Genomic DNA, 11,809 nt, shown 5'->3' with positions numbered 1-11,809 from the left:
AAGGGCAGACGGAGGAGGGGAGGCTGGTGGCGGTTACATAACGGCTTGTGGGAACACATATCTCAGAGGATAGATGATGTGGGAGCAGGAAGGCTGGAACAAAAACATTAAATGTGCCATCACGCCCGCAGATAACAATGCAAGTTGGCACTGGAGCCGGCCCTTAATGGGTTTAACCTGATACCTTTTCACGTCTGAGGTCGGCAGATGACCCACTTTGAGAACAAGCACACACTGTCCTCACATGAACCCCTCCAGGGGCAACGCTTCACGTGTGGCATGGGGAGTAATGCATCAGACCGACTGAGAGGGTTACAACTCTTTAATAGCAAAAATAAAGTAGACTTGTCCCCATTGGTTATATTTTGTACACAAGGAATACAAAGCAGCTACAGTTACAGAGGCAGAGTAACATGGCAGTCATCTCCTCTAGTTACAAATGATTAATGTGCATGTTTTACTTTGTGACTTGACAAGACAAAGAAAACAAACAAAGCTCCTCTTTGATACATCTGAGATGGATGCGTGATTTAATGTGACAGTGTACAGTAGGGTTTTACAGTTGCATTATCTATGTCTGTTCACAGTGAGCGCTGGAGCTGCCGTCTCTCCCATATAACATCCGGTGAAACAATTAGAAATAATGTTATTATTGGTCCCAACATTATCTTGAAGTGCCACGAATCCATCATATTGTACAAAATCTAACAGGCTTACAGGACCAATAATTCACTGTTACATTTAAATATAATTTAGTATCTGTAAGCAGTGTATTAACCATGAATAAATGGTTTGTAAGACACTATAATGTAGTTGTACGCAGATATAAGGACATTTTTAAGTGTTTATTAGTGTGTCGACAATTAATATTCCTACTGTAATGTGACTGTAACTGTTAATGTAAAATTATAACCGTTATAACAACAAAATATGTTCACATTTTTCCTATTCATTAATTACAGGTATTTAATTAGAAATTTTAAATAGAATTTTTTTTGTTAAACTTTTTCAAGGTCGAGAATGAACATCAAAACTCATCATGTCACGACTGTAAATATTTATATAATCATTATATTGTTATTATTATATATATGATGTTTACAGCTATGACATACTGTATTATCCATCACTCAATAAAATATAGAAACACCCGTTACAAAGGCTTCATTGGATGAGTTATAGTTGTTGATAAAAAGGTGAATAATTAATGTTTAAAATGTCCTTATATCTGCACGATTATTTTAAAAAACTGAATATATATGTTGAAAAATATTTTTCTATTGACTCCAATATTGATTTTTCATAGCAGCTTCAAAAATGTCCTTATATCTGCATACAACTACATTACAGTGTGTTATAAACTATTTATTAAATGTTTATATACTTTTAATACATGCTAAATGTGTGGTAAAAGTAAAGTGTTACTGTTGATGTTTAAGTGTCTTGCTCAAGGGCACATCAGTGAGGGGTAGTGAAGGACGTGAAATTGATTTTTACAGTACTTTAACACTGTATTATGTGCGTTTCAAGCCTCACATGTGTATTCAATACAAAACTAAATTGTAGTTCCTTTAAAGCTGCCAGATAATTGGCAGATGTGATTATAACTGTGACTCTAAAATGGTCACAAAGTCACTACCAAAGCTGCATGAGTGTTGAGTAAATTCAAAACGATCTCAACAAATAACAAGAAGTTGCTTTTACTTTGATCAAACATTAATGAAAACAAACATGAAGAAGGAATGAATGATACTAAAGGGTCCAAGGCCTGATTTAAAGTCTGCTTTTTTTTTAAATATACATATATATATATATATATATATATATGTAGAGAGAGAGAGAGAGAGCGAAACCAGGACTTCCAGGTTCAGAAGTGAGAAAACCACATTCACACCAATAACTAAGTCGTGTGGCTCGCTTCATATCACTTTTGAAAAATGATCTAATATATATATATATATACCATTCGGTATTTATGCTTTTTAGCTGCCTTTAAGGAACACCATTTCCCATAAGCCCTGGACGTTTGTGAGTTAAACGCCACGGTTCGACAGAAGAGGCGAGTCCACGAGGGAGTGAAAGGGTCGTGGTCAGTTGAGATACATCAGTAATACAACCACTGCCTCCTAGAAATTACATTTATATAAAAGCAAGTACATTTTGAAATAAATGTAATGCCTGAACGACTGGATCACGTTTTCTGTTTAAAACAAAAAAGCTCACAGTGACTTTGAGACCTTAACCAAAGCGCTTTTGTCGACTGAACCACAAAATGTGAAGCCAGGAGTCGGGGTCACGGTGCTGCACTTTGTAAGTCACTAAATTAATAAGTAAACTTTCTTTTTATTGTGCCTTATTTCACAGGTGCACAGAATGTACAACATAACTGGGAAAACGATTTAGCGATATATGACTGTAATGTCGAGGAGACAGGGCTGATGTAAGTAACTGGCTCTAGTTTTCTGTTTTTGTTTAACATTTCTGTTGTTGTGGAGCTGATTAGATTTATACTGTGAAAGCCAAACTCCAGGAACATGATTCATTTCTTCAGAAGGACAAATGAAAGAAATTCTGAAATGACGGACGTGATGTTATGACTTCACTCAAAGAACCACACTCATTAAAAAAAAAAAAAAAAAAAAAAAAAAAAAAAAAATACAGCATATAAAACTGGATATACATGGATAATCACAAGAAGCAGATATAAGATATTGTTTGTGATGTGCAGTAGGACGAGTTAAACTGAGGTGACAGAGAAAAGGCTGTAGTCCAGATTTCTTCTGTTCTCTACAGAAAGGTCCTCTTGTATTAAACCCTGTTGTTTCCTGCTTCCTCTCCGCTGACAGGACACTTCAGCTGTCGGTTACTTGCCACATACTGAATACATGTAAAAGATAATTATTAAATAAAGTTGTTTGATAAATATTTGATGAGTCAAAAAAAAAGAAAACTGAGAGGTTTTTTAGTTTGAAATGAGACGGTCCATATTTCTCTGTGAGACACAACATTGGTAAAACAATAATCACCTCTTGCTTTGTCTGTAGGAATAATCTCAGAGGTGCTTTCGGAGTCACTGATGACTTCACACTCATGCATATCTATCAGTCCAGTCAGAGTGCAGCACAGAGGTTACTATGGCCCCGTGTTTTGGGAAAGGTTGATGCTCCCAGTAGGAAGGGCCGGGAAGGCGAACGAGTCGACGACGCCATTCAGGGGAATTTTGGGAATCTGTGAAACAAAAAAGTGACAAATTAAAACCTTCAGATCATGGGAGGTTCAGGCCAGTTCATCACTGTAGTCAAAGATGAATCTGCACACTGTTATCTTTATTTTTCTTTCATTGACTGTCTGAAGACGTTGTGCGTAATAGAAATGTTGCAGAATCTCACAATGAACTGATTTAAAATGCTTGATTTCACCCCACCATTCACAGCAAACACAACAAAATTTGACGTTTGGTGACTTAAAGGTGCTATATGTAAGTTTTTGGTATTGCTACATAGCTAACGTTAGCATAAACAGCTGTTTACTTACCATTCTAGAGAAAACGTTGTGAGTTCAGCATCAAACTTTATTCCTTTACTCACCGAGAGTTGTCTCCAGAGGTGGAAACCAACCCGCTTGTTTTGCTTCTATTTCTATCACTTCTTTTCTTCTACTGAAGTTAACATGCTAACCAGCAAGCCCGCCTCGTCACTTTCCGATAGCGAGTCACTGTAGCGTCCCATCTGCCCTGAAGAAGTAGCGCTGCTCAGAGGCCTGTCTTGTAAATGCAACATGTCTGAAGCTCATCACCACCCGCTCGTCAGCAGAGAAAACTTACATATAGCACTTTTAATGTTTCAGACACAAAGTAACTTGTATCACTTCACAGCTCTGTGTGTTTGCTGGATACTGAGGTGGAGGAGAAGCTCATCAAAACAGGGCGAGAACTGCCCGGGGGCTTAATAATGTGTTTTCCAAGAGGAATCATAACCATCTGGACAAATAGCCGGGAAATACTCATACCAGTAATCCTGAAATCTGAGCCAGACCTTAGTTAATGAATACATTTTGAATTGTTTTTCTTTCCCCCTTTTTCTTCCCTCAAAATAAATGACTGAAAACCCGATTGTTTCTAAAAGCAATCTTATCTCACCTGAGCGTCACCGTTCCAACAGAAGAATGAAGACTGTAATGACGAGTTTTCAGCAGGATACTCTGGTTGAAATGTTCCCACGCCGATATCGTTTCCTCTCAGATGACCCAAACTGACGCTGCCCACCCCTGGGCAGGCAGCCATGTGAGTGCTGGGGCTGGACATCATCGTCTGGCTGATGCCTGGATGGGACAGGGTAAAGGGTGGGGCATTTGTGGTGGCCCCTGCAACATGTGCAGGCCCTCTGGAGCATGTGGGCCCCAGGAGAGGCCTATTCCGTCTGGCAGGAACAAGAGCAGCGTTCGGTATGTGACCTTCTCTGTTTTCATAAATGCAGCTGCCAGGTAATCTCTGTGTTTGCGGGTGGAACGACTGAGCTGTCGAGTTCACGCTGCCTGGCGTGTGTGAGGAATGTGAAAGTGTGTGATGGTGAAAACTTTGCGGCAGCTGCTGCTGTTGTTGTAGTTGTTGCTGTTGCCACACTGAAGGGCCCCGAGGCAGTAGCCCCACGCAAGTCTGCTGTGAACCAGCGTGGTTTAGAGAATATTGCACACTCTGGTCCATCACCTCCAAGCCAGATTGATGGCTGCTCTGAATATTGTCGGCGTTGTGTGTCGATGGAAGCCAAGACTGATGTGTCACGCAGGATTGTGTTGAAACTCCATTGCCACAGTGGTGATTGCTGCTGCCCTGGTGAGTGTTGCGACACTGCGTGGGTGTTAGGGTGCTCGTCGTCCTGTGAGAAACAACTTCAGCGGCACCTTTCAGTCCGGTCGAATTACCAACATCACCAAGAATATTTCCCAACTGAGCCTGTTCTCCAAATCCACTCCGGTTTGATTTCATCGGCTGCCACTGTGGCTCACTATTCGAAAACCCAGGATGCTCACCTTGAATCATCCCAGAAACACAACACCCAGTCTGATCTGAGCCCTGAACCACAAAACCACTGGTCTCTCTCCTCAGAGCCTCCTCCACATACGAGAACACATCATTAGCCAGGGTGCAATTCAGTTCCCTCGTCGTGTCTTCCCTCTCTTTATTCATCCTGACCAGGGTGTTTTCCCAGTCCCTCAGCTCCATCTCCTCCACCTCAAGACCCTCTATCACTCCATTCCCTATAGCTCCCAAAATCTGCTCCAGAGACTCAATCATGGCTTCTGATGTGAGATCCGCTGTGATAGAGCCCTTCTGTAAAGTCTGGATCTGACCCGGCACACTGAGCAGAGCGTGGCTGTCCAGGAAGGCTTGTTCCAAGGTCGGCTGGGGCTGTTCACAAACAGTGTCCTCTGTTTGGGAGAAGATTGGGAGCTTGGGACTGGGCTTCTCTGGCTGGGTGTAAACAGAGTGGTCCTGCCGGCGAAGGGATCCCAGGAGCGAGGCGGGGTCCAGAGGTTTCTCTGTTGTGGGCTCAGCGCCGGGGACAGGAGGACCAGGAGAGGAGAAGACATCCAGAGAGACGTCGTACAGGACACCTTCGCCGGTGGCGAGGTTGAAGGGGAGTTGCTGTCTTCTCTGCAGCAAATGTTCCTCTCCTTCTTCATTTCTGTTGAAAAACAGCAGCAAAGGTTAATATTAGATTACAAAAATAATAATAAAGAGTGTCTGAAAGTCTTGTAAGAAACATTTCAGCATATTAAAGACAAGACTGTTCAGCAAGAGCCTGATTTGATCTGATTTAACTGATTAGCTAATTAAGCTAACTTTAGGCCCTTGCATTGATTGAAAACACTATGTCTGCCTGACTTCTTAATGTTTCCAGCTGTCTTGTTTTAAAATGTATCTTAAATGATGGCTACATATTGTGCTAAAAGACTAAAGCCAAAGCTACAAAAAACCAGTTGATCCAGTGTAAACATCCCCAAGAGCAGGACAGAGCGGCTAACGTTAGCTTAAACTCAGGTAGCATCCAGGAAGGCTTTAGCGCTAGGGGGGAAATACTACTACACAGTGGATGTGCTAGTCATGACTATGTCTTCTTCTTCACCCCAAAAACTAATACAAAACACACTGTTAAATTTTTTTCTTACACTTTAGCTGTTGTGTTTTCAGCTTTGGAGAGACTGCACAAAATACACCACTGTCCAAACTCTTTATGGACTAAATATCAATCTTACTAGTCACGTACATGCACACAGACATATGCATATACATGTACACAGTCAGTTTTATCTGACTTTATGCTGATTCTGTTTTTTATTTATTCAAGTTATTTATTTGAGCAGGGATAGGTTGTACAAATTAGCTTCAGCTAGATGTCCCATATCTGCTGCACTACTTATATGTACATAACAATATTTATCTGGTCACTCTTAAATCAACAAGTTTTTATTTTGTTAGTGGTAGAGTCCGTCATTCCTGTGAAGTATTCAAATGACCTTCCTTCGCTTCAGGAATTCACAGGAAATTATAATCCGGTTACTGTGTGTTTACAGTTCTATAGCTGCATCAAAGCTACTGCTAATGCTAACCCAAGATTTCCTTCTGCCACTGCTTCATATTTAAAGCGTTCAACTGGCAAAATATGGGTTGACTTTTATTATGTTGTACTCAAAGGAAAATATTTTTGTTGTTGCAGACGAGTTTGTTTGGTTGCACCGTAAACATTTACAACATTTGCTCGTCATTTTCTGACAGAGCAGTGTTTGCAGTTGAAGTGAATTTGCTGTTGCCACAGTAATCCCAGGTGTTGGCAAAACAACCAGGACTAAAATGTGAAGGTTAGACAGCGATGCTTACGTGAGGGCTTTCTGACGAGCGATGATGAAGTCCGGTCTCCCTCCCTTGAAGACTATCCTGGCCGTGGCCTGTACCCACAACCAGTGTCCTGTTTTAGTCAGCAGCCTGAAGATGGTGAAGCCGCTGTCTCCGGTTTTAATCACTGAGGACAGAGCAGATGGATACAAGTAAGACCGACAATAATGTAACGTTGACAACAAAAAAATACAGAAAATAGAGCCCTTATAGAATAACTCACTCCTGAGGTGGTTGTCGGCGCAGTACATCATGTCAGCAGCGTGGATGAACTGATAACCAGACCCTGTTGTGACCAGCTCCACCTCTGTATAACCCAAAACCAGCTTCCCTCTGAAAAGAAATACACAAAGGACACAATGGACAGACTGTTACAGGTAGAAAAGCTGGACTACATTGGGATAATTTCACTTTTTGAATAGGAGGCATTTGACACTTGTTGGTTATAAATAATGAAATCAACATGTTGGAAGTTGCCTTTAATATTAGTCTCTTCATCTCAAAAAAAAGTCCTACCTGGTGTCTATGCCCAAAGGAGCAAAGTCCATTCTGTGTTTGGTTTGGAAGATGAGGGTCTTGGTGCGGATCTCCATAACCGAAGGAGTCTGCACAGGCGTGGCAATGGCGAACAGAGCAAGCTGAGGAGGAGGAGCCAAGGTCCCATCAGCCCCGGCATTTCCTTGTAAATGCAGGTACTTCAGACGCCCATTGAAGTTCAGAGCCTGGAGAGGAGGAGACACTTTTACATTAATGCATGTTGTTATAAACATATCAAATACATATCAATGGGAGTCTTATCCGTGATAGCGATGTTACGTTCATGGTTCCCAGAGGAACTATCCTCGTGATTTTGCTTCTCAATGAGCCTGACGTTTGTGGTTTTGAGCCAGGGAGTGATTTCCACAGGAGATGGCAACTATTTGACTTCTCTGCCAAAATCCAGGCAAGAGGAGATCCGAGTTGATAAACATGTTGATACATTCATGTGAGTCATCCTCAGTTATTACTGCGCAACAATAAGGTAAACAGCATCAGCGTGGTGCCGTGTGTCCTTCGCCTCTGTTTGTTTTTATCCTGGCTTTTGTCTCTCAGGCTAAATACAGGCTGCCTGTTTTAATATGGGTCCAGTACATATGTGGGCACCTTCCCCTTTTAATACATCCATCATCACACCGGTACAAATAAGTGAATAGACAAGTGAACACAAACAATAAATAAAAATAGACTGTTTGATTTTATTGTTGCTCAGTGTAAACTGCTGCAAATCACTGTTTCAACTGACTTTAATTTGTTTTTTTAAATGACATGATTACTGAAGTTTTGTCCACCTTGCTGCAGGAGTGAATGAAACCATGTGCACCTTTCAGAGGGAGGGAGATTCAAACTATGCGTTCAGCCAAAAGAAATTATTTTCTGATGAAATAAAATGTCAAAACTGTAGATTAAAAAAACAAAAAAAACATCTTTGCTCCACTTCTCCTCTCACTCACTTATATTTTTTGTTATATTACCATTACTAAAAGTAATAAATACTGTGCCAGTCTCTCAGAGCTGCTACAAAACGCTGTAGACTCTTGTTCAACGGATGCACGGATGACGTTACCAGGAATCCAGAGGCGTTGTCCAGGAGGCAGCGAAGGCGACAGCAGAAGCTTCTTTCCAGGAAAGAGGAGTTCTCTGGAGGGATGTACTGAGGCAAGAGGCTCTGAGAGCTGCCCAGAGATTTACTGCCGGACTGCCCATCTGCAGAGAGACATTTCATTTTAAACTGGAACGTGTCTGTGCTGTGTCTCCCCATGTCTGTCCTTCTACCTTCATCACCAATGACACTCTGATACAAGTACAAGATCACAACTAACAAGCGGTTTTTAGTTAATTTAGTTTAATTAATCTCTCTGATTTATAATAATAATAATAATAACGATAACTTCATTTATGTAACACCTTTAAAAACAGAGTTATAACAACAGAGAGCTGCTCAGTAAGGCCAAAATAAAGCAGGACAGAAATGGGGTAAAGTTAGAGAGAAAAGACATAAAGTACAATATGCGTCTGTATAAACAAAAACAATTGGGGAGACTAGAGACAGTAAAAAAAAAACAATTAAAAACAATAAAAGATAAAATAAAAAGATGACATCACATAAAAGCAAGTCCAATCAAAACAGGTTTTAAGAAGTGAAGTCACTGATTCTGTGTCACCTCCTGTGGCAGGTCGTTCAAAGTTGGAGCTTTAAAAGTGATCAGTGAAATCTTAAAATCAAATCTGAAATGGACAGGAAGCCAACGAAGAGAAGCAAGGACTGGGCTTGATGTGATGTCGTCCGTGAATCGTCTTTAAGTTCATGTTATCAAATTCAAACTCATTTCAAAACCCAGAGATATTCAGTTTACTGTCACATAAGACAAAGCAAATCCTCTCAACTGACAAACTGGGAGAGGGGAATATTTTGCATCATTGCATGAATTTTTTTTGATGTTATCAATTGATAGGAGCAGAGGCAGTTTAAGGAGGCAGTGCCCTCTGCTGTGACTATCAATCTAGATGGTTTTCAGGATGCCACCATTTTACTGGTTTTGTAGATTAATGTGCATCTTGTGTTTTTTTATTCTGTGAATTACTGATTCATTTTATCTGGTCTTTGAAAATGATTCAGATGAAACAAGGAAACAAACAAAAAATTCTAGTGGACATATGCAGCCAGAAAGGAGTGATTGCAATAGAGATTGATCAGTTTTAAGATTTGAACCACTGATGAGTAAAGTCTTTACCCTTTGCTCTGACGTGTGTGTCGGTCTCACTGGGGTTGAGCGCGAAGTGGAGCTGACATTTGAACATCTCTCTGTCGTCCATGTGAACGAGATCAAACAGGCTCTGGTGGACGACGTCCGACTGGCGGCAGAGGGAGGAGTTCATTAAAAAAAAAAATTCAAACACAGTGCGCAGAAATGTATTTACACCACGTTCAGAGTCAGAGTTTCACCTGATGGAAGCCCAGGAAGTCCTGGATGGTCGGGGACGTGTAGAAGATCGTGCCGTCGGTCGTCACGACCAACACAAACCCGTGCAGAGCCTGCAGAAACAACGGGCACACATGCACATGACTCCTACAAACACAGCTGCACACAATGTCTACCGTGTGTTCTGTTACCGCACCTGCAGCAGAAGTTCTCCCTCTGAGAAACTGACTCCATCCAGGGACACGGTCTGTCCATTTCTGCTGTTTGCAGAGACAACAGGAGCTGACCTCGCATTTTTTTGGAGCGCCGCTGCAGTAAACAACAACAACAACAACAACGAACAAACAATTCAGTCAAAAAATAACTCGTTCACACAACACTGAGTTTTTGCACAGACAAATTTTCAATGTCCAGAGTCTCAGCGATGGAGGGAACACAGTTTAAAGGTCAGTTCACCAAAATTATTAACATGTTTTCTTTAGATATGAAACGATTAGTCAATGAATCAATCTGTCCAGAGAATACTGATTTCAAAATCAATCGGCAACTTTTTTCTTAATTGATTTACCAACAGGGATCTGACAAAATAAGACTTAGGAATGAGTCAACTTGAGCTGTGAGAAACTGACGATTTCACTCATTCTGCATTAATGAATCAACAAAAAGAAAACAGTGGATTAATCAATAATCAAAGCTATGGTTAGCTGCAGTCCTTGTTTTTTTCCACTTAGCTTTACAAGTATTTATTCTAGTTTTTATTAAACAGTACCAAATGAAAATGTGAAACAGACTCACAGCCTCAAACTGAATTCCATTCACCTCTATTCACCACGAGTGAATTAAATCAAAACTATCCCTGAAGATTTTTTGTTTGTATTTGTGAACCAACCTTTTAATTTACAGCCATTTTTTTTCACTGTGGTTCAGATATTATCGAAATCTGAATTCAGCTCTCAAGTCATGTGGCTTTCATTCGGGAACTTGTAAAACCAGCTGATATTTACATGAAATCTAGCTTTTTTTTTTCATGGTCTGTGGATTTTGAGGCTCATTCAGCTAATTGCTTTGGTTTTACAGCAACTTTACAGTTTTGGTTCAATCTCATAGTGTCATTTTTGGCTGCAGCAGGCAGCTGTTTTCAGAGAAACAGCTCTAAAAAGCCACTGTCCACGACCTGCTCAGCATGAAATAGCAGTGAGAGAGCAGCTGATGAACATAGTGGAGCATTTAGCAGCTTAAGAGACAGATATTTCCCTCAGGAGCTGGTGGAGACCAAAAACAGAGTGACTACTGGACACATGGGAGCTAAACTAATCTTCAACCTAAAAAGTGTCACCTTCTCTTTGGTTTGTCTTCTTAACCCTCCAAAATTTACTTTAAATTTACTGTAATTTTAAAAAACTTGTCATTGCATGCTATGGCTCTGGGAAAAAAGAAACGATTCTATTCAAAGTGAACAAAAGCGCTGTTGGGTATCCGACACATGCATGTGTCCTTGCTGCATCCCTGCTAATGTTTCACTGGTTTATTTGTGGAACAGACGAATCAGTGTGACTGACGTCCTGCAGGCCAAATGCAGGCGGCTTTTACCTCCATGAGCAGGAAATCACACACAGAACATGAGAGCATGTGCTTTTTATGCACAAACATCTGCACAGTGTGAATGTAGAAACATATTCAGATTCAGAATCAGATGCAAATGGAGCACGAAATGCTGTATCTGCAGGGACGCTGAAAACTGGAGCTGTGCAGAAAATCTCAGTTTTATTTTGATTGAACTGGACGGAGCAGAATTTTCCCTTTGTGTTAAAAAGAAGTGATTTTTTTTAAGCTTGAGCAAAATCTGGTGTAATCTAATCTGTGATCGCTGGCATTCAGTCAGCTAAGCAATACCTCCTTTCCTTTCCCTACAGTAATGACTCTGTGGCACGCCAACAAACATCCCTCACCCCCCCAC

At 40.8% G+C, this 11,809-nt stretch overlaps 1 protein-coding gene across 2 annotated transcripts in view; it reads right to left on the bottom strand.

Annotated features, from left to right (window-relative positions):
• Positions 1–304: 304 nt before the first annotated feature.
• LOC111666829 (aryl hydrocarbon receptor-like) overlaps positions 305–11,809 on the bottom strand; it is a 25,491-nt gene continuing 13,986 nt past the window's right edge. Inside the window, exons 3-12 of one of the 2 annotated variants that reach the window (XR_002761609.2) lie at positions 10,049–10,161; positions 9,876–9,965; positions 9,664–9,784; positions 8,496–8,635; positions 7,409–7,614; positions 7,116–7,225; positions 6,878–7,019; positions 4,139–5,684; positions 3,027–3,228; positions 305–2,877 (exon numbers count right to left, since the gene is read on the bottom strand). Coding sequence is in view for 1 of the 2 variants with exons in the window: in XM_023422336.2 (XP_023278104.1) it covers positions 3,133–3,228; positions 4,139–5,684; positions 6,878–7,019; positions 7,116–7,225; positions 7,409–7,614; positions 8,496–8,635; positions 9,664–9,784; positions 9,876–9,965; positions 10,049–10,161 (2,564 nt within the window). In the remaining variant the exon portion in view is untranslated. Of the gene's footprint in view, positions 3,229–4,138; positions 5,685–6,877; positions 7,020–7,115; positions 7,226–7,408; positions 7,615–8,495; positions 8,636–9,663; positions 9,785–9,875; positions 9,966–10,048; positions 10,162–11,809 lie in introns of both variants that reach the window. The other variant, XM_023422336.2, reaches the window with a different exon arrangement.

The sequence above is a fragment of the Seriola lalandi genome, unplaced genomic scaffold (assembly GCF_002814215.2).
Source record: "Seriola lalandi dorsalis isolate HSWRI2012SDOR001 ecotype SW California unplaced genomic scaffold, Sedor1 jcf7180002054680, whole genome shotgun sequence".
In the NCBI taxonomy this organism is placed as follows: domain Eukaryota; kingdom Metazoa; phylum Chordata; class Actinopteri; order Carangiformes; family Carangidae; genus Seriola; species Seriola lalandi.
Note: the sequence above shows the minus strand (reverse complement) of the source record. Positions and strands in the feature narration are given on the sequence as shown.